The sequence below is a fragment of the Solanum dulcamara genome, chromosome 4 (genome assembly GCF_947179165.1).
Source record: "Solanum dulcamara chromosome 4, daSolDulc1.2, whole genome shotgun sequence".
NCBI classification, from domain to species: Eukaryota; Viridiplantae; Streptophyta; class Magnoliopsida; order Solanales; family Solanaceae; genus Solanum; species Solanum dulcamara.
The window spans coordinates 24,490,614-24,512,164 of NC_077240.1; the positions used below are offsets into that span (position 1 = coordinate 24,490,614).

Sequence of the window (21,551 nt, forward strand, 5' to 3'; positions counted from 1 at the left end):
TAACTATCCTAAGAAAATAGTACCTTCTTTTAAATCATGCTTTTATTCTATGCCTCCTGATGAAAACAATATCTTCAACTTCTTCCTCAAATTTTTCATTAAAAATGGAGGTTTCCCATGCATGATAGACCATATAACACTATAACAAACACAATTTTATGAATGTTGAGGTAAAATAGAGAAATTAGTGAATTTATTGAAATGAAGATTTCATTGGTTAATTCAAATTTGAAGTTTTTGAATTTTTATAGCAATTTCAAATTAATATACAATAATAACTAAATTCACATAAAAATATGAATAAATATTTTAATGTGTCCAATATTTTATTTAACTTTCACTTACTTCTACTTAGATAACTAATAATCTATGTTGTTTGATTATCAAAAAGATCAAGGGGGTCAACTATTTAATTACCTAATCCTTCTTGATTAATTTATTCAGGAATATATACCCAAATAAATACCCCGACCAATTAAGCACCATGTTACCACCCTTTATACTCAGTGCATATGAATAACTGAATCATAAATATTTTATCCGTTTTATTTTATTTGGCCCTTAGACTGAAAAATTATACGAAAAAATAGTAAATATTTCAATTTACATACCCATTTTTACAAATTAAGAAAGTTAATTACTATTTTAATTTTCCATACTACCCTTGGCCTTAGTACATAAAATAATAGTATCAAATTTAGAATTTCAAAACATTAACGATAAAATTAGTTTATTAGATACACCTCTGATTAAAATTTTCTTAAATGGTATGTCAAGTCGACAGGGTTAAGTAATATAAAATAGATTGAGTAGGAAATTAATGGTAAAACAACAAAAATAACAGTTACTCTGATTACTGAAAGCATTGTGTAGTCAAAGTTAAAGCCAAATTCAATAAAAAAAATTAACAACCTAAAACACAACACACTCACGATAGCATATAAGAAAGGCTTACCTATAGAACCAATTGGCCTATATGTGTGTCAATATCATGATTCTCATCCCAAAAAAATAATAAACAATGCTAAAACTAAAGAAAAACCTTTTGAAAAGTCATTGCCTTCTTGAATCTAAGAATCTACGTGGAGACGATTGAAATGCAATAACAATCTTCAATTTTATTTCGACATAATAGAGGATTGCTAAGGAGTGTGTGGGGTAGATGCGGGGAGGAGAAAGAATAATAGAAACAGAAGCAAGAGAGAGAAAGATCTAATTAAATTGACAAAAGAAGTGTATGTTGAGTTTTCTCTAATCAAAGTATTTTTTGAGTTTTGAGTGTCTGTTGAGTCGTCTTGAATCAAAGCGTCTTTAATGAATAATTAAATTTTTACATTAAAAACATCAAATAATATAGGAAATAAGAGAAATAGCAATTCTAATCTAGAAGAGTGTCAAGCTAAAAATATCATATTTAAATTTGATTTTGGTGTCTTAAGATTTATTTTTACGAGGTGTCGTTCACCCAAATAGTCTCAAAATGACAGGCAGTTTATGCATGGTGTTTACGTCTATCTCTCCCTATCGGCCACGTTTTCATGGATATGCCACTGAGCTGTTTGGCTCCCTTTCACACATATTGGTTTACTTCCTTGTTTGCAACAAAAATGAAAAAACGAAGAGAAAAATTAAAATGAAGTTAGAAAGTGTAGTGGTTTCAGCAGCCATTAATATTGGCTTAGCTATTTTGATTCTCTCTCTCTTCGCTTTACTCAAAAAACAACCTTTCTATTCTCCGATCTATTATGCTCGACAACTCTCTCTAGGTCACCGTAACCTTCCTGATTCCGACGACCACCGATCGTTTAGTTTCCGGCGGTTGCTTCCGGAGGTTGACTGGATTTTTCGTGCGGTTCGGGTTACTGAGGAGGAGATTTTAGAGAATTGTGGCCTTGATGTCCTCGTCTTGGTTAGACTCTTCAAATTTGGGTGAGTCGTCTAATTAAATTAATTTCTGTGTTTCTAGAAAATTAGTACTACTATACCAAACTGTCTACTCAGAGTTATATGTGAATTGTTTTATTTTGCAGTATCAATTTTTTCCTTTTGTATTAATTACAGTTTTTTTGGTTTTAGAAACTCATTATTTGGAGAAAGGACTAAATTATGATATAATGCAGATATAGCAGCCTTTTTCTTAGTCGTTTCAATTCAAATTTATGTGTTCTAGTTTAATTGAGCTAGCTAGACTAGTAAAGTAGGATAACGACAACAACAACAACGACTAAACCATGAATTGCAAGCTAGTTGTGGTAGACTATATGAATTGGTATTCGATAAACTAAGTTTCTCTAACTCTAGAAGTTCTCAACAATGACAGATCTCCAGGAAAGAATATTAAGAAGGCTCATAACAAATATTAGACCAATGTGACTGCACCTACAAGACTAAGACTTTATCTCAACTAACTGGCGTTGCCGACATGAATTTCTTTTTCTATTGTGCTTTATTTTTCGTGAAGGCTGTAAGAACTCCCAGAGATTGTAGGTATTTCTAGACAACTTTATTTTTGTATACCTCGTACCCCTTTTAACACCTTTGAACTATCATGGTTTCACACCTATGGACCTCTTTCTAGACAACTTTATTTTTTTATACCTCGTACCCCTTTTAACACCTTTGAACTATCATGGTTTCACACCTATGGACCTCTTTCTAGACAACTTTATTTTTTTATACCTCGTACCCCTTTTAACACCTTTGAACTATCATGGTTTCACACCTATGGACTGTTGCATCTAGCGGTCTAAGTAGGACAAGATCAAATCATTTCAAGTGATCTCTCATTCTATTCTCCATGTGCTACTTGCACAGTCTGTTGAATTTGATCACTAATAATATTCATCTCTGAAGGATTATTACTGTCTTAGCTTTAACAACTGCAAATAAGGATTTTCCTTCACCAATCCTTTGTTGTTCATGCATGGAGAATAGTTCTAGGTATAAGGTTCTTTATAAGGTAAAGGTCCATAAGTTGAGCTATCCTTTAAATGCGATGGTGTTTGTGGTTAGAGAATGACACGAAGTAGAGGATTACAGATCTTAAAAGGTGAAAGAGGATAATTAACGTCTATGAATAAACACACACTCTCACATAAACTTATACCTAGTTTAATTATCTTTTGCTGACATGCAAGGATTAAACTCACATTTCTGCTTGGAACCATTCTTCAGGATCAGATTCTTTCTTCTTTGTTCTATTGTTGGGCTTCTGGTACTTCTCCCGTTAAATTATACTGGGAGTACTGGACCAAATACGAGCTCTGATTCCATGGATGCTTTCACAATATCAAATATCAGCAGAGGCTCTGACAGGTTATGTTCTCAACACTTTTATTTCCACAAGTTGATGCAGATAACATGTCTCACCTATGCTAAGTGTTATCTACAACCTAGTTTACCAGTCCTATGACCGGTTTATAAGTCACACAATTTTTTTAGGTTTTGAATGCTAAGTTGCTAATACAAATGCTGAGTTCATTTCTTGTAACAAAATCTGGACAGTTGTTGCATATAATTGTTTAGATTCTGAAATGATCATTACAATCCAGATGTGCTTTTGAAGAGTCCTATTTGAATTTTGATAAGTTTTATAGTTGAATTAATGCAAGAACAGGAAGCAATAAGGTTGGTATAACTGAGGTAGAGAGTTTGTTGTTGTCTTGTCTCAAAGACTTCAGACAAGAACCTTAAGGAGCTACATGCTAATGTCTTGCACAGTGAGCTTAAACACACCCTTTTTGACTCCCATATACCAGGTACCTTTCTCGTAAGATGTCTGAATGTCCAGCAATGTGAACATATTTCAAGTTCATTTTGGCTATTGGGAATTGAGACAAGTTTTCAAGTTTAGCAGAGCAACTAAAAGAGACCCTGGAGAAAGAGAATGAAGTGTACCAAAGCTATTAAAGGACCAAGTCTCTTGGCTTCTGTAAATGGTTAGGGAAGGAATCGGGAAAGTTTTGTTTTCATTTAAGATTGGAGAAGCATTTGAACATCTAGCTGAGGAGTACAGACTAGTTATTTTAAGGTAGAAACAAATTGAAGTCTCGTAACTCATCTTTGCTTGCCGAGAAGCTGCAAAGTCCCAACCCGTAGGGGTGTCAAATAAGATGGAGTAAAATGGGTCGACTTAATAAACAAATTGGGTCATAATCCACCTAAGGTTTGCTTGGTCAAATATGCGTGGGTCACATTGGGCTAGACATTGGCTCATAACCCAACCCCGCAACTCATAATCATTTTTCATTTGTTTGTTTGTTCTTTTATTATTTTTTAATTACCAAATTAAACTAATTAAATACTTTTCTTATGACTATATCAAACAAATCAAACAAAAAAAACTTTGTTTTTCATGGATCAAAACTGACTGCATATGCAAGCTTGAATTGGATGCTTTTAGATGGGTTAACTTTGGGTATGCCTAAAATGAACTGCCAATGAATATATACCCAGCCGATTTTGGGAGGTTGGACGGATAATATCCTCATGGGCTAAACTTGACACCTCTACCTGTGCTGAAAGCAGAATCATTGGATTTTAGCCAAGGCCTACTCCAATCCTTGAGTTAAGAAACAGCTACCTAGTACATTTTGATGTTTTCAAGTTTCAAATGCTTTGAGAGCAATAGTTTCTACAAGTAGGAAAATGTTTTCTCCTAATTTCTTCGGTTCTTGAATCTCTAAAAACTCAATTTCTAAACTTGCTCACAAGTTTCAAGATATATATGGTGTGTAATAGTAGTTAAAATGCTTAGGCCATAAATTGTGTGTATTCCTTGTTAGATGGCTATATGAGGATTATGCCATAATACATCATCCCTGTTAAAGAACTCCTTAAAATAAGTTTTAACAAATTAGAATACTTTTGCCTCTTATTTGAAGCTCTGAGATTGGTGTTCATCAACTAAATTCTTTTTTGTAAAGCTGTTAATTATAGTAAAGCTGCAGGACTAAGAAAGTGCTGAGATATGTGTAATGAGAAAACTCAAAAGAAAATACAATCCCTTTCTAGTCTTGTTAGGATTGTAAAAGCTAAGTATCAATTTTATTTCATTACAAATTCTTCTTCACACCAAAAAAATCAGAAAGTGCACAGTCAGGCTTGATCTGTTGAATTGAGTTAGCATCATCTTGCAAACATCTTGTACCTTCTACACAGTCCACCAAATGTATGCTGGTATGGGTTCCACTCCACTGTCTTCCCTCTAATCTTTTGTTACGACATTGTAATAATTGACTTGTGGTTTTGGAAATCACCTATCTAAGACCCACAATGTTCAGAAAGATTTTCCATAATTGGGCAGTCATGTTGCAGTGAATAAAAAAATAATCACATTTCCTGTTCATTTCCACAGAAGTGGGTTCCTGCACAAAATGATGCCTCTTCACTGAAGACTGCCCTGTGTAAAAACATGCCTCTTTGGCCACCAACCATGAAACAAGCCACTTTAAAGGCAGCTTGTGTTTTTCAGATTTGAATCCATGGTCACTGGTTGTTCTGTGTTCCAGCATGTGAATAACCTTTGTAGCATGAATTGGCTGTAAAAATGCTTTTGTTACCATCTTTAATTTAACCTAGTTCTATACATTGTTTTGTTGTTATTTAGTCGTTCAGATAGCATCAAATTTTATAGCCAATAGCCATCTTCATTCTTGTCTCTTAGTTGAATGCACTTCATTACATTATTGGACTGTTGAGTTCTTACGAAATGGACTCATTTTGCTTCTATTCTGTCATTCACAGGCTTTGGGTGCATTTTTCTTTCTTGTGCTTCGTCTCATGTTATGGAATGTACCTACTTTACAAGGTATTGGCTAGCTTGTACTCTTGAAGTCGTGCTTTGCACTGATTTTGACCACTATTGCTTCTTAATATCGTTGATAAGTTGTGATATTTGAAAAAGTTTGCCGTCTCTAATGGGAGTTTGCTTTGCCTTTCAAAGATATTTAGTGTAAAGAGAGATATAGACAGTCCTCTTGGGTGCGGCCGAGAATGTTATGTAAAAAGGACATCGTAGATGTAATGGTTTCATAACTTCTTTTTTTTGTTATTCACATTCTCTTTTGAAGTAATACGCTAATATCTAATTAGTTTTCTTAGGGATAATTTTGGAGACTCCCCCCAGGTTTGGCTCCATAACACTAACCTCCTTTGTGTTTCACAATATTACGTTTACCTGTTGTATTTTGAATTTTTTGTAGCAACTCTTTTAACCCAATAATTATTAAGATAAAAATTTGTGATCGGACTAAATTGCTCTTCCTAATGTACTTTATGTTTAATTAATTCCGTAAACACATTTTAAAAATTCATTGAAACGTGGTCCCCATCACCCCCAACAATCCCACCACTACCACTCAGAAATCTCTCTCCATAACTCAGATCACATTTTTAGCCTTGCCACTGGTTGTGCTACTTTTTTCGAAGACCCCCTCAAAAAAGTCCAATTAACTTGTCAATGGTGCGACTCCAAATCTCTGTTATGGAAGTAAGCCCTCATGGTAAAGATTTCATTTCCATCATTTAAAAAACTGAATCAGATCTATGTATCATTTTAAGCCAAAGTTTATGATTACAAGGCATATATAAAAATTGTTATGTTACATGGAGCAGCAAGAATGCCTAACGAATGGAGGTGGAGTACAATGGTTTGTACAAGAACAAGGGTGATATCCAAAACTGTAATAACTACAGGGGTATCTAATTGCTAAGCCACACTATGAAGGTTAGGTTTGGGAAAGAATGGTGGAGATGAGGGTGAGGAAAGGGGTGTCCATTTCTGAGAATCAATTTGGATTCATGGCAGGACGTTCGACTACTAAAGCCATCCACCTTATGCGGAAACTGATGGAGAAGTATAGGGAAAGGAAGGGGGACCTTCATATGTTGTTCATTGACCTTGAAAAGGCTTATGATAAAGTCCCGAGGGATGTTCTCCGGAGGTGTTTAGAGGCTAAAGATATCCCGATAGTGTATATTAGGGCGATAAAGGAAATGTATGATGGAGCCAAGACTCGGTTTAAAACGGTGGGAGGAGACTCGGAGCACTTTCCAGTTGAGATGGGGCTACATCAGGGATCAGTTCTTAGTCCTTTCCTATTTGCCTTGGTGATGGATGAGTTGACGCAGTCTATTTTGGAAGAGGTTCCTTGGTGTATATTATTTGCAGACGACATAGTATTGGTTGATGAGACACGAGGCAAAGTTAATGCTAGGTTGGAGGTTTGGAGACAGACTCTGGAGTCCAAAGTGTTCAGGTCGAGCAGGACCAAAACAGAGTATTTGAAGTGCAAATTCGGTGTTGTGTTAGATGAAGTGGATGCGGAAGTGAGGTTTCCCACATAACCTATATCCAAGAGAGAGTGTTAAGTTTCTTGGGTCTGTACTCCAGGGTAGTGGGGACATCGACATTGATGTCATACATCGCATTGGGTGGCATGGATGAAATGGAGTCTTGCTTCAGGAGTTCTATGTGATAAGAACCAAACTAAAAAGGGAAGTTCTATAGAGTGGTGGTTAGACCGTCTTTGTTGTATGGGGTGGAGTACTGGCCAGTCAAAAACTCACGTGTTCAGAAGATGTATGTTGTAGAAATAAGGATGTTGAGATAGATGTGTGGGCATACTAGGAGCGACAAGATTAAGAATGAGGTTATTCGGAAGAAGATAGGAGTGGCCTTTGTGGCAGACAAAATGAGGAAAGCGAGGCTGAGATGGTTTGGACATATGCAAAAGAGGTGTGTTGACGCCCCAGTGAGGAGATGCGAGAGGCTGGTTGTAGGGGGTACTCGAAAAGGTAGAGGTAGGCCGAGGAAATATTGGGAAGAGGCGATTAGACAGGATTTGGCGCACCTTCATATTATCGGGGACATGACTCTAGATAGGAAGGAGTGGAGGACGAGTATTAGGGTAAAAGGTTAGTAGGGGTGAAGGTTAGTGGATGATTAGCGTATTATGTTGCATATCATGTTTCGATCATTATACTATTTTGTTGTTATTGTTGTTTCTTTCTTGTAGACTTTATATTGCCTTTCTTATTATGCTTTTTTCATTGTGTCTTCTTCTTTTTTTACTTGGGTTTGAGGCACTTGAGCCGGGGTCTTTCGGAAACAGCTTCTCTACCTCCTCGAGATAGTGGTAAGATCTGCATACACTCTACCCTCACCAGACCCCACTTAGTGGGATTTCACTGGGTATGTTGTTTTACCTGGAGCAGCAAATCAGAAAGATATACCAAGAAATCAAATTTCGATTCATCAAATTTACCCCAGGTGCAAAGTAATTAAATTTATGTGATAACGGAGCAATTCATATACATGAACTTTTAAAAATGTACTTACAGAATAAACTAAACAAAAAGTATATTAGAAAGGGTAATTTAGTCCGATCATTAATTTTTGTATTAATAATAATTGGCTTAAAAGAATTGTTAAAAAAAATATAAAATTAGGGAGGTAAGCATAATTTCGTGAACCACAAGGTAGGTTAGCGTTATGGAGTTAAACCTGAGGGGAGGTCTCTGAAATTATCCCCATTTTTTTTCTATAATTTTTTCAGATATATAAAAACGCTTCTAGTTGGCTATCTATCCAACTAGGAATTGTTTATATTTGTGATTTGGTGAAATCCTTCTTTATGGAAAATTAGTTATTGGGTCATGAAATACTACTGTGTCAACTTCTTTTCTTTTTTGGGAGTTCTGCATGGATATAATCCATAAAGTTGTATGACATTAAAAAATTTCTGTCTCATGGACTCTTCAGGAGTACAATCACATTTTTATCAAAAGGATTCAGCAGATATGTTACAGAAGGCGCGAACCTGAACAATTTACCATTCTGGTTCGAGAAATTCCACTTTGCAATGAGCACAAAATTCGTGGCTGCAACGTAGACCACTTTTTTTCCAAACATCATCCATATTCATATCAGTCATTTGAAATCTTATATGATGGGAAGCATCTGGATAAGCTACTAGTAAGGACAAATTATACTTTGGTGCATTCAAGTCATTTACCTTATTAATGAAAGCAGATTAAGTGCCTTAAATTTGGATTCCATTCGATAGTTTTGTATTGATTCCTTATAAATAAGTTGCAGGCAGAAGTATTGCCTTTATTTCTTACTAGTTGTAGTTCCTTTTATGATTTGTCTAGATAATATCCGCTATTCTAAAATAGAAGAGTTTATTGTTCTTTTCCAGCTTTATTGGTCCTGCATGATTGAATAGTCAAATGTTCTTCCCCTTTCACTCTTCAAACAGTTGACACTTCACAGTATTGCAAGAATACAAAGTTGAGCCCTGGGCTCTGTGTTTGATGTTCTTTTCCAGCCAATATAAATTAGTCCACGTTATTTGTGTCACAGTTATCCTATTAAGTCAACTCACAACATTAAATTTGTAAGGCTGGCATTAATTTAGTAGTACTGTATGACTGATAAATAATAAAATGTCACTCAGAATTTTAATTTAACTCTTGTAAAGGAATATGTCATTCATAGTATCATTGATATCCAGATATAATCATATAATTAACCAGTGTACTTCAGTGATCAACAAAGATAAATAGTACTACAAGGATTTTATGATATTCCTTGAAGACAAGGGGTAAGGATAGAGAATGAAAATAGGTGTCTGCTTGATGTGATAAGATGTGAAAATCATATGTACCTCTAGTAGAATTTCTTCCCCCGTAGTTCAATCTTTATACTTTTTACCCTCATCATTAGACTGACAGATGATATGGATCGTAGTGCCAGGCAAAGTCTCTCGCCAAAAAGATTGAGGACCTGAGGCATCTTTCTTCTACTAAGAAACATAGTAAATACGATGCTAAAATAGAGCAGCTGGAGGACATGCTTCAAATCCTTGGTCGTGAAATAAGACGTGTACAGTGCAGAATGACAATTGAGCAGAAGGTTAGTATTCACTGCAAGTCTGATGATAATGACAGTACTGGAGTTTAGAACGTTTTGCTAGCTTATTTTATTTTTCGCCTTCCAAATATACTTTCTGTGGTCCCCGGAAGCTCTTTTCTTCAGTCTGTGTGGTTTTATTCCTACCTTCATAATATGCTGTCAAAGAAGTCCAGCCTAGCATAGTGATCTCTTAGCCCTTGTTGTTAGTTTATTAACTGGGGTAATACATTAAGTCTCTGAGATATATCTGGAAAAAAACTGTGTTAAATTTTGTCATCCATAGAAGGTAAGGAAAATTCTAGGGTAAACTTTGCATGCCTTATCGAGCAGAAAAATGACAACAGAGGGCGAGAAGGGAATGTGCCCCTGATAGTTAAAGTATGGTCTTTTTCCTGAACTTGTGCGACCAGGTCACAGCTAAGAGTATCATACTTGCTGGTAATTCTTTCTATTTGCTTTCATCAGAAATTGATGTCAATGAATGGATCACAGTTTAAAAACGCTATCTCGATTTCACTCAAGACCAGCTGAACTGTGTAATTTTCCACAATACGGACTTGGCTAATATAAAACACAATATAGGATCTAAATAGTGATACTAACTTTTTGGTTAAGGATTAGTTGTTATTATGTTTACATTTAGGTCTGATGTACCCCGAGGCATGGCGGAGCCACATGTATTCAAGGGGCGTCAATTGGCACCCCTTCATCGGAATATTACATTTTATAACTAGGTAAAAAAATAAACTTATGAATATATATATATTATATATTTACTCTCGGCGGCTTCTTCTTGGATTTACTACTTTACATTTTAATACCTCTTAATAAAAGTCTTGGCTCTGCCACTGCCCCGAGGAGTCTTTTGTTATCATGGTTGAAGGCATAAGTGTGAGATTTGGAGAACTTCTGGTTTTAGAGAACTCTTATATTGCCATACAAGACAAATTACTTAATGAAATGGTTCCGAATAGAGCTCATGCCCTATCCAACTAGTTTGAGGTTGAGGCATAGTTAGATTGATTGGTTGATAAAAAAAGGATTTGCTTGTTCAGGAAATTATCTCTTATTGCTTGCCACTTGTGAAGATGGGCCTGGAAACATTAGGAATGCCTCAGCTTTTCTGTTGCAATTTTGATCTCATATGAATTAGCCACCATGATGTGCCAACATTTTGAGGTATATGCCCATGTCATTTAGTGAATTTGCCATCTTAGTAGGAGTGAGGAAAATATTATCTATTCACAGCCATTGTTGAGATCGTGTATGGAGGTCTAACAAAGTGCATGATTATTTTTTTGTAATCTTATAACTGGTCATGGAATGATTCCCTAATGTTATTTTAACAGTTGAACAGTGGGTTTAATTTGACCATATTTTTATTGCTTAGGAATTGCCGGTGGCTTTTGTTACATTTAGTTCACGATGGGGCACAGTTCTAGCTGCCCAATCTCAACAACACACAAATCCACTCCTCTGGATCACTGAAATGGCTCCAGAACCGAGAGATGTGATCTGGCAAAATTTGGCAATTCAATATCGTCATTTGCCACTGTACAGGATAGTGATACTTGTTGCAGCATCACTACTTACCATCTTCTTCGTGTTACCAGTCACAGCTGTTCAGGGAATTGCCAAATATGATCGCCTGAAGAAATGGTTTCCTCCTGCGATGGCTGTGGACTTGATGTACAGACTTCATCTCTTCATTATTTCAGACTTTTGATTTCTCTAACATAAAATGTTTCATGCTGTAATATCTCATACTCACCAAGCACAGTTGGTATTTTGAAGTCTTCCCTAGTCGCGAAAAGAATGGCGGGGAAGAGAATATGAGGGTCAGCGCTTGTAATTTTCAGTGTGAAATTGGCATCAGTTCCCAAAATTACTTAATTGGGAACTACATAAAAAGTACTATAATCATAACTTTTGTTATCAAGAATATTTCTAATGCTGCCGTTTGATTCCCCAAACAGTAATAGAACACCATCTTTAAAAAATGGATAATAGAACACCATACATCTGGGATGGAGGATTTTTTAAAAATGGATAATAAAACACAACATTTAGATGGGGAATTTTTTTTAAATGAAGAATAAAACAAAATACATTTGGGACGGAGGGAATAGCTCATTTCACATCAAAGTTCTTCCGTGCATTGGCTGAGGATCAAAAGATACAATGGAGGTCTGGAGAAATTGTCTTTGTTCTTTGGTGGCTCATTCTTTGTTGTTTATATCCTCCTCTTTGTTTCCAAATTAGGTAGATCGTTTTGTCTTTCTGCTTTTTAATTTTTATTTTTTTCTCTCTGTGGGGAGGAAGAGTTGAGGTGGAGTAGGGGTAGTTACTGAATCCTCCTTGCTACTGTTGTTTTTAGTTGAAAACTTGTGTAGCAGGTTGCTGATCTTCAATCTTTTTGAAATATTGTGGCAGACCGGGGTTAAGGTCCATCGTCACAGGATATCTTCCCAGTGCCATTCTTAATGGTTTCATATACATTGTTCCATTTGCCATGATTGGACTGGCAAGATTAGCTGGTTATATCTCGCGGAGTAAGAAGGATTTAAATGCATGCAACATGGTGTTCTACTTCCTGGTAGGAAATGTATTTTTCTTAAGCTTGTTGTCAGGATCTTTACTAGATCAAATCGGCGAATCATTCTCTCATCCCAAGGATATTCCCAACCGTCTTGCTAGTGCTGTCTCTGCTCAGGTGCAAAACATGTTGGCTCTTCTCTTTTCATTTAACATCTATTTTATCATGTGTCAGAATATTGAATATCTGATTGGGAAGGAGGGCTGAGAACACGTTTTCAGATAGAGCTTTAGCCTAATAAAGAACCAATAGGGCATAGCATAGTGTATATATTCTACTTTACATGTAGATGATTAATCTTTGCATTTACATTTTCCTTTTTGTTCCTTCAGGCAGATTTCTTCGTGACGTACATCCTGACAAATGGGCTGGCAGGATTCTCTTTGGAGATACTTCAGCCAGGATTACTTCTATGGGATACTCTAAAATCTTACACATGGGACCGTGGAAAGAAGAAACATCCTTATGTTTATTCACTACCTTATTATAGAATTGTCCCTTTTGTTTCTCTCTGCATGCTGATTGGGATTGTTTACGCAGTGGTCTCACCTTTGCTTCTTCCATTTCTAGTAGGCTACTTCCTTCTTGGATATGCTGTGTTCATCAACCAGGTGAAGTTTCTCTACATGCAATATTTGTGTGTTAAGAACAATCTGTTTATAAGCCTGACCCACATTTTGTGCATATGTGTAGTTGTAGTCTGTACTGTCTTTGCTTTGAGGGAGATCTCCTTTACTGGTCAAAAACTTGGTTAAACCCAACATGGATCAGTAAAGAAAAAAAGCAGCATCAATCACGGAACTGTGAACAACATTGTAACATTTTCCTGTGTCCAGTGTTGTCTTTGATAATATGTCGTGTTACACCTGTTGGTGAATTTGCATAGATGCAAACCTACAATCATATGCAATAACGTTTAAGATTAATGATGTTTTGTAAGTGCTCGTGTACTTATTCTTCAGATTTTTAGCAGATTTCTGTGCTTTACCTGCTATAGTAAACCTGCACCACTGATACTTATACGAAGCAGATCAACTTTTTGTGTTTTATTGGACTTCCTTATCAAGACTATTACAAGCCCTAGAAATTCGCTGTCTGGTTTTTTCATTCTTCTTCATTTCGAGAAATGCTGGTAGTTCTTATTGTCAGTAACTAGTTTTCTTCAGTTTAGGGGATTGCTACAAGTTTAGTTTCCTAATTAGCTGTTATTACATTCATCTTTATTACACCTCTTAGACTACATTGTTGTCTTCAGGGTCAAGTATCCTGTTGATATAAAGTATATTTTTTTATGTACTTTTTTTGGTGCTTCTGTATTTTTAACTCAAATATTTTAGAATAAATATGGAGGATAACGTATAATGTGATGTTACTTGTGATGCAGATTGAAGATGTGTATATAACTACATACGAGACATGTGGTCTGTATTGGCCATACATTCATCACTACATTATAGTTGCGATCATACTTATGCAAGTCACAATGATCGGTCTTTTTGGACTGAAAGCCAAGCCTTCAGCTTCCTTCTCCGTTATCCCTCTTCTGGTCGTCACTATTCTCTTTAACGAATATTGCAAGATTCGATTTCTTCCTACTTTCAACCAAGTCTCAGTTCAGGTAACTACTCTGTTCATTGATATCTTCCAGAACTTCCCCTTCCCTCCCCCCCCCTCTCAAAGGAGAACTCCAGGGAAGCAGATCAAAGTCACATGAGGAATACACTGCTTAGTAAATTTGGTTGTATTTGTGGATCGGCATTGAGCTATACATTTTAGCATCCTATTCCATCTATTTCTCACTTGGAACTTGTGGGAAAGTTGTGTTCATTAAGAATGTAGATCACGACGGGAAAATGATTTAGACCTTGTGGAAAAGTTCTATTCATTAAGGATGCGGATCACAACCGGAAAAATTATTTTTCTAACTGCTCTCACATCCAAAAGACAACAAGGTTCTCTTGTACTTGTTTCCTATTTGTCGAGGTGCTTCATCTTTTTCCTTGGAGTGAAGAAGGGCTCTAGAAAGTGGTCGAATCTTACAAACCCCTGAATCTTTGGGAATCATTTTTAGTTTTCAAAGTTCCTACCTATTTTTCCTTCAAGCACTGTTCTTTGAATAAATTATATATCATCAAAAGAAAGGTAAAATACATTTGAAGAGAACATGTTCCATTTAGCCTTCCTAACTTAGAAGTGAGAGTTCAACCCTTTACATCCATGATTGCATTAAACAAGCAGTCCACTTAGAGGCTAAGTTGCGCGGACTCTTCACTTTCGATGCCGCATCCGTGTCGGATTCTCCAAAAATACACAACATTTGGAGAATCCGACACGCACCCGTTGACATTTTCTAAGAGTACGAGCAACATAGCTTAGAGAAAGTATTGCGAGATGTATAGGTTTAGATGTTCATGGTACCATTGTGTCATTGGAGAGGGCTTGATGAATTCAAATCTCAAATAAGCACATTAAATTTAATATGTATGAATAATGTATAGATATATTGATATTTGCACTTCAATTTTAGAACTGTTGCTGCTGCATGGTGTTTTTGTTGACTATAATGCTGACAACAGCCAGGACTAATCTGCTTTAGCAAAGCAAACAACTTACGTGGTGCTAGACAGTCAAATGTAACTGCACCAGGTATATATTACTTTTTAACTCATCTGAGAAGGGTGGCAATTAGGTCATTTCCCCCCTGTCCTTACCCCACAAAGAAGAGCACTTGCTACGCACAGATGAGCTTTTCTTGGTTTCCAATAGTGCCTGTGTGGGATGTACGTAAGCATTGGTGGTAGTATATTGCAGTGGTACTCCACTCAGAATTCCTACGCTATGAAGCACCAATCACTTCAAGGTGAAAGTGGCTGAAACACCACCTAGAGGAGACCATCTGTAAGAGTGAAATCAATTTTGTGTCCCAATCTCTTTTTGACTTTTCTCTGTGTTCGTAGCACTTGACTGGTGATGTTTCTTTTGCCTATGTTAGTCATTACAGCATGTAGCATTTACCTGGTGATCTGAGTGATACTTGCCTCGTCTGCTCAGTCATTACAACATGTAGTGCACTTGGTTTGTGAGGTAGACATCAATCATGTGTCACCATGTTTTTTTGGTAGTTCCATTGAATTGATCTGTTGGAAAGTCTTGACTGCTTCTTCTTTAACTAGAAAAGATTTAGATTGTGATGCCATGTAGTGCACTTGGTTTCTGGCATTGTATAAATTAGCAAAAAATAGCATAAGTAAAGTTCAATTGTGACGCCTAGACTAGGTGTGTCTATAAATTGGTGATCTTATTTAAAAAAAGATGCAGTAATGTTCATCTAAGGCTGAGTTGTATCACTTATCACAATATCTAATGTTGGATCATGGTTGTAATTCTGGCAAATGTTGACCAAGCGTCGCTAGGATTGAGATCAACTTGATGTTGTTGCTCTTCATATGCTTAAAACTGCCAAGCGCTTCTACAAAGTCATATGAACTCCATCAACTTGTTAACTTAACCAGTACTCTTAGGCATTAGAATTGTTGGTTCTAATGGCAACACTTGTTTTGTCTCATAGGAGAAATTTTGTGAGTTTATTTTTTTTTCCAGCTGTGATGTTATGGTATTTTTCATCAGGATGCCAAAAACAATGATGAACTTGACAAGAAGGATGGATTGGAGGAGGAGAATGTCCGGAAGGCTCTTGATGCTTATTCTCCTCCATGCTTGCGGCCCTTGGACCTCGGGCTGGAAGGAACGAGCTCTACGAAGCCATTTCTATCTCCAACATAGAAACATGTTATCTTTCCTCCTTTTCTCTTTTCCTCCCAGGTTTGCTTGTACTTTGATGCCTGACATTTTTGTTACAAGTGTTTGTGTCAACATCACATTGCCAAATTACACGACGAGAAAGTAGACAAAAATTACAATTACAAGGCTCATCATTGTTGAGATGGCCATCTTAGAATTCTCTGTTTGATATTTATATCAGATGGACAAAGTTGCTATTAGAATTTGTTTTGTTTTTTTCTTTCATCATCTTATCAATACTTGAACATGGCTTTCATGGGTATTATAGGTGTTCCTTCACCCATTTTTTAGTTCAATTGAACATTTGTATTAATGAATCAGTCAGTTTTTCTTCAACCAAATTTATTGGTCTCATATGCAATGTTAGGCCTACGAGAGACTGATGTCTTGTCCGGCTGCAACCTATCTTACCATGGATGAACATCTGGGGAAGAGGACAATCTCTTTAAACAAGCTTGATACATAATCTAACTCATTAAATTTGTCTTTTCATAGCCAATATGATGCAAGGGTCATGTCTTTTCATTTTTCATTCATGAAAAGACATGACCCACGCGCACAACACCATATCACACATTTGATTTATTTTGGTGTGAATACTCAGATCGCAACAATTTATAAGTGAATTAGTGAAATAAAAATATATGTTAATTGAGGATGGGTAGGTTTAAAAAGGTCCGTATCCAAACACATGACACGCATTAAAACATTATTATTAATCTCATAATTGTTATAAAATAAACTAACTTAGCAAATGTTAATAAGAATAAGCGATAGTAAGAGAAAGAGAGTTGAGAGATTTTTGTGTATTTACTTGCACCGAATGTCAAATTTGACTAAAAAGGGTTAAGGAAAAAAGAGGAGGTAGGGGAAAGGGGACGAAAGGACATCCACACTATCATTATTTTACAACAATAATCATTTTATGAGACTTGCTGTTTTTACCTAGAGCCTGTTTGGATTGGCTTTAAGTTGGTCAAAACCAACTTAAAGCCCCTTTTTAGCTTTTGAACGTGTTTGCCTAATGCTGACTTTAAGCCATAAAGTTCTTAAAGTCAGTCAAAAATGAAAAGTTAGGATTCCTAACTTTTTTTTCCAAAGTGCTTAAAGTCATTTTCTTTGACCATGGAAATTACTTTTATATCCCTTGTATTTTAACTAAATTCTCAAACTACTTTTTTTTTATTCTTTTAACCCTAAAATTCACATCATAAGCACTTTTATCCAAACACTCAACTGCTTATTTATAAAAATAACTTTCAGCACTTCAAAGTTCTAAAAGCACTTCATACATAAAAGTTACTTTTTTTAAGCCTATCCAAACGGGCTCCTAGTTAGGTTTCTTTTTGTCGTGACATTCCTTTCAACCATTCTTCACCTATCAGGCTACTATATCTGAATTACATGCAACTTGCAGGCAAAATTTTGCAAACAAAATTAGATTTTTTCAAGTACATGGATAGTGGTTGTTCTTTGCCTATCAGGAAATTAAATTAGACGAATGAACATGGCTAAATAAATAATAGTACACTGCATCACCTTAATTACCGTAGTTTTTTTGGACAATCAATAGAGAACAATCAAGAGGGGTACAAATAATAGGATATATCAATACGAATCAAAAAGATAAAGACAATAAAAAAAAAAAAAGGGAAGAGCAAATATCAAACGGTAGAGATCATATGGTAAGGCAGGTAAAATGTTGGAAGCCGCGAGATCAGTTGGATGGAGGAGGTGAGAGTGTAGGAATGTTTGGAAATGATGGCATGTTGGGCAGAGGAATATTTGCGGGCAATGGAGGCAGAGTCATCTTCGGAACAGAGGGCAATGTAGGCAATGGAGAAGCTGTTGGAAGTGTTGGCAAAGATGCAACACTTGGCAATGGTGGCAATGTGGCTGCTGTTGGCAAGTTTGGAATAGCGGGCAATTGTGGCAGTGTCGGCTGAGGCAATGAGGGGATTGTAGGCAAGTTGGGAAATTGCAGCAGGCTACGAGCAGCATGACTTGTGGTGATGCTTGATATGGACAATAATGCTATGATCAATAAGCGGATTGAGCATTTGTTGAAAGCAGCCATTGGGTCAATTAGAAAAATATTACTTTCCTTCAAGGAAATGAAGAAATGGAAGTTGTGTTTTGATTTGAGTGAGATTGATCATATACTCAAAGGGTATATATAGGGAAAGTTATTGAAAGACTGGCTGAAATATATGAGATGCTTAATTGTTAGTTCAACTTCCTATATGTAATTATCTTTTTTGTTTGGATGACTGTGGTGTCCGGACCAGCTTTCGCACACCTCGACTAATTTCACGGGATACTTGTCACCTCCCACCAACAAGTACCAGGTAACTCAATTCATCAAAGCTAAGACAGTGGGAAGAATCTCCTAGTGTTTTTATCTCCGCTGGAACACACGTAATTATCTTTAGATATGTATTGATGTCATGGTGTCATCCAATAGAGAATAGTATTAGTTCAAAAAAATAAAGAAATGATTTAATCAATTTGAATGAATTGTCCACCAAATATGGTTGATCCAAACTTCATCTATGCATAACTACTTCCAAAATAATCCCTATTAATAAAAAAAATATGAATGTTCCTAAAAAACAACATTTGGGAAGGTTAACTAACAACACAGTATTTAGAATTATAGTCTATGCTCCCTCACCCAACATCTCACCAAATCCTAGTACTCCCCCAAGAACTTTCCCTATAAATACCCCTTTGTTGATGACAATCTCATCAATTCAAGTCAAAACATACACTTAATTTCCTTGTAATCAACACAATCTAGCAAATTATATAACAATGGCCACTTCCAACAACTGCTCAATCCTCTTATTGATGATAGCATTATTGTCCATGTCAAGCATCACCACAAGTCATGCTGCTCGTGGCCTACTGCAACTTCCTAACTTGCCTACATTCCCCTCATTGCCTCAACCAACAGTTCCAAAACCACCCAGTATTCCAAACTTGCCAACAGCAGCCACATTGCCACCATTGCCAAGTGTTGCATCATTGCCAACAGTTCCAACAACTAATACACCTTTACCTTCTTTGCCTACATTGCCCTCTGTTCCAAAGATGACTCTACCACCAATGCCTGCCAGCATTCCTCTGCCCAACATGCCATCACTTCCAAGCATTCCCACAATTCCAAATATTATTCCTACAATATCACCTCCTCCATCTAACTAAATACTTATCTCACAGCTTTCAACTGCGTGCTTTTTACCTATTTACCGTATTGGTCATTCCTTTTTTTTCCTTTTTCTTTTGTCATTTTAATATTTATGTGATTCTTGACAATGTATTGTATCATGTTATACTCTGAGTTATATACATTGATTTGTCATTTCTGTTAATCCAATGCAGTGTCTAATTGCTTATTACTGGTTCGTGTGTACTTGACTAATATATTTCTTTGTAAGTCCTATTTAGAAAACAGCCATATTTGGGACCCTTATTCAGAAAATAGCCAAAGCTTATTATCTTCCAAGTTTAATTGATTCAACGTCAACTCAGATTTCTGAGACTGAAGTGAAATCATGAGTTCGACATTTCAAATATCAAAAATACATATCTAAAGTTCCCTAGTTTAAAAATGCAGGCTTGAAGTTGGGGAATTGTCGAATCTAACTTCACACCCAGATAATCTTAAGTTGGCAAATGTGTGTGTCAATCAAACTTCAAACAATCAAGTCTAAATTTAGGCTTGGCAATCTTCCACCCCAAAGGTATGAAGTTGTGAACAAGCTAAGCCTGACGTCTAACCCAAATGTCTGAAGTAGGCATATTGTTTGGGCAGTTCGAACTTTAGACATTCATCAGAGTTAGACTTAACAACCTCCCAAAACCAAAGTTCTGAAGTTGGACAAGATAAACCTAACTTCAAACTCAATGTCTGAAGTTAGGATACTGTGCATACATTTGGAACTTCAGATAAATGTCTGAAAATAATTGACAATCTTCTAACCTAAAGGCAGGAGGTTGGAAACTAGTCGAGCGTAACTTCGGAACTGAAATTAGCTAACTTCCTAGTTTAAGCCACATTAGAATTAGGGTGTGTTCAGTACTAAGGAAAATAAGTGGGTCACTTTACTTATTTTCTTCTATTCGGTACATAAGCAATAATATTGCAAACTTATTTTCAGTGGTCACCCAAGCATGAATCACATGAACAATAAAGCAACTGTAAATTGAGAACAAGACCTGCAAAAACAACTGAAAACAGAGAGCAAAATGGGAATTCGAAACTAACAATATCATAAGGAGCACTGTAAAATTTTCAGCAAGAAAAAAACAGACACGGCAAAATTAACTAGAAACCTCCCAAAACCGAATTGGTCTTTAAACAAAACACCAAAAGGACACTAACCAAAACATAAATTCAATTACCGTAAATGGTAAGCAAAAGTATTGAAGATTGAAATCAACGGTAGGATTTCTGGAACCTAGAACGAGCACCACGACCACCAAATTTCTTTGGCTCACAGCGCCTAGGATCAGCAACAAGGAGAGTCCTATCATAGCGAATGAGAATATCCTTAATCTCCTTCTTCTGCTGCTCATCCACAAACTTCTGGTAAAACGCAACAAGAGCTTTGGCAATCGACTGACGGATAGCGTAGATCTGAGAAGTGTGACCACCTCCCTTCACACGGATGCGCATATCGACTCCGGCGAAGCGGTGACGTCCTAAAAGAAGGATTGGTTCAAATGCCTTGTACCGGAGGATCTCCGGCTGGACAAGCTCGATTGGGACACCGTTGATCTTGATCAAACCACGTCCACGTTTGCAGTGGGTGACCGCCACTGCTGTCTTCTTCCTCCCGAAGCATTGGACGGATTCCACCGTAGGTGCGGCTGCTTCTTGCTTCTGCATTTTTGCTGATTGTCAGAGCGAAAATGGGAGTGTGAGAGGCGGAAGAGTGTGGTTAGGGTTTATGAAGTAAATATGTCTGGGCTTCAGAGAACCATTATAATTTGGGTTTCAACGAAATACCTTTCACTGGCCCAACTCCAAAGGGACAACACGAAATCAAGTTTTTGCATGGATTGTCCCTATTTCGGGGGCCCTTCAAATCGGTGATTTTTAATTGGAAAACTTACGTAGATATACTATATTAAAAAAATATTTATCATTTATAATAATAATATTTTTATTTTCAATAAACACTCATAATACATTTATAATATAATTTTAGTATATATTACAGAGAATAC

General features: G+C 36.4%; 4 protein-coding genes across 7 annotated transcripts; 2 read left to right on the forward strand and 2 right to left on the reverse strand.

Annotated features, from left to right (window-relative positions):
• Positions 1-1,462: 1,462 nt before the first annotated feature.
• On the forward strand, positions 1,463-16,490 carry LOC129887053 (CSC1-like protein At3g54510). 4 transcript variants are annotated; one of them, XR_008766284.1, is made up of 12 exons: positions 1,463-1,929; positions 3,175-3,315; positions 5,746-5,809; positions 8,765-8,977; positions 9,755-9,919; positions 11,310-11,608; positions 12,353-12,632; positions 12,848-13,126; positions 13,900-14,133; positions 15,043-15,413; positions 15,508-15,599; positions 16,143-16,242. XR_008766284.1 is itself a non-coding variant. In XM_055962001.1 (10 exons), exons 1-10 carry the CDS (start codon positions 1,481-1,483, stop codon positions 16,296-16,298), a joined length of 2,280 nt encoding a protein of 759 aa, XP_055817976.1. In that variant the 5' UTR covers positions 1,465-1,480; the 3' UTR covers positions 16,299-16,490. The 4 variants fall into 4 exon arrangements, 2 of the variants coding, with proteins under 2 accessions (XP_055817976.1, XP_055817977.1); XR_008766283.1 differs by having other exon boundaries at positions 15,043-15,599; XM_055962001.1 differs by lacking the exons at positions 15,043-15,413; positions 15,508-15,599 and having other exon boundaries at positions 1,465-1,929; positions 16,143-16,490.
• A 1,338-nt stretch (positions 16,491-17,828) lies between these two features.
• On the reverse strand, positions 17,829-18,816 carry LOC129887056 (protein PELPK1-like). Its single transcript, XM_055962005.1, has one exon. It carries the CDS (start codon positions 18,391-18,393, stop codon positions 18,034-18,036), a length of 360 nt encoding a protein of 119 aa, XP_055817980.1. The 5' UTR covers positions 18,394-18,816; the 3' UTR covers positions 17,829-18,033.
• A 162-nt stretch (positions 18,817-18,978) lies between these two features.
• On the forward strand, positions 18,979-20,044 carry LOC129887055 (protein PELPK2-like). Its single transcript, XM_055962004.1, has one exon. The coding sequence runs from the start codon at positions 19,131-19,133 to the stop codon at positions 19,521-19,523; it is 393 nt and encodes a 130-aa protein (XP_055817979.1). The 5' UTR covers positions 18,979-19,130; the 3' UTR covers positions 19,524-20,044.
• A 598-nt stretch (positions 20,045-20,642) lies between these two features.
• LOC129887054 (40S ribosomal protein S16-like) lies at positions 20,643-21,294 on the reverse strand. The gene has a single exon (XM_055962003.1). It carries the CDS (start codon positions 21,208-21,210, stop codon positions 20,758-20,760), a length of 453 nt encoding a protein of 150 aa, XP_055817978.1. The 5' UTR covers positions 21,211-21,294; the 3' UTR covers positions 20,643-20,757.
• Positions 21,295-21,551: the final 257 nt, after the last annotated feature.

Excerpts from the sequence above, each read along its gene's own strand:
- LOC129887055 (XM_055962004.1), top strand. The coding sequence starts at position 19,131 with ATGGCCACTTCCAACAACTGCTCAATCCTCTTATTGATGATAGCATTA.
- LOC129887054 (XM_055962003.1), bottom strand. The coding sequence starts at position 21,210 with ATGCAGAAGCAAGAAGCAGCCGCACCTACGGTGGAATCCGTCCAATGC.
- LOC129887056 (XM_055962005.1), bottom strand. The coding sequence starts at position 18,393 with ATGGCTGCTTTCAACAAATGCTCAATCCGCTTATTGATCATAGCATTA.
- LOC129887053 (XM_055962001.1), top strand. The coding sequence starts at position 1,481 with ATGACAGGCAGTTTATGCATGGTGTTTACGTCTATCTCTCCCTATCGG. Across the intron at positions 1,930-3,174 it reads GTTAGACTCTTCAAATTTGG|GATCAGATTCTTTCTTCTTT; the intron begins GTGAGTCGTCTA and ends ACCATTCTTCAG. Across the intron at positions 9,920-11,309 it reads GAATGACAATTGAGCAGAAG|GAATTGCCGGTGGCTTTTGT; the intron begins GTTAGTATTCAC and ends TTTATTGCTTAG.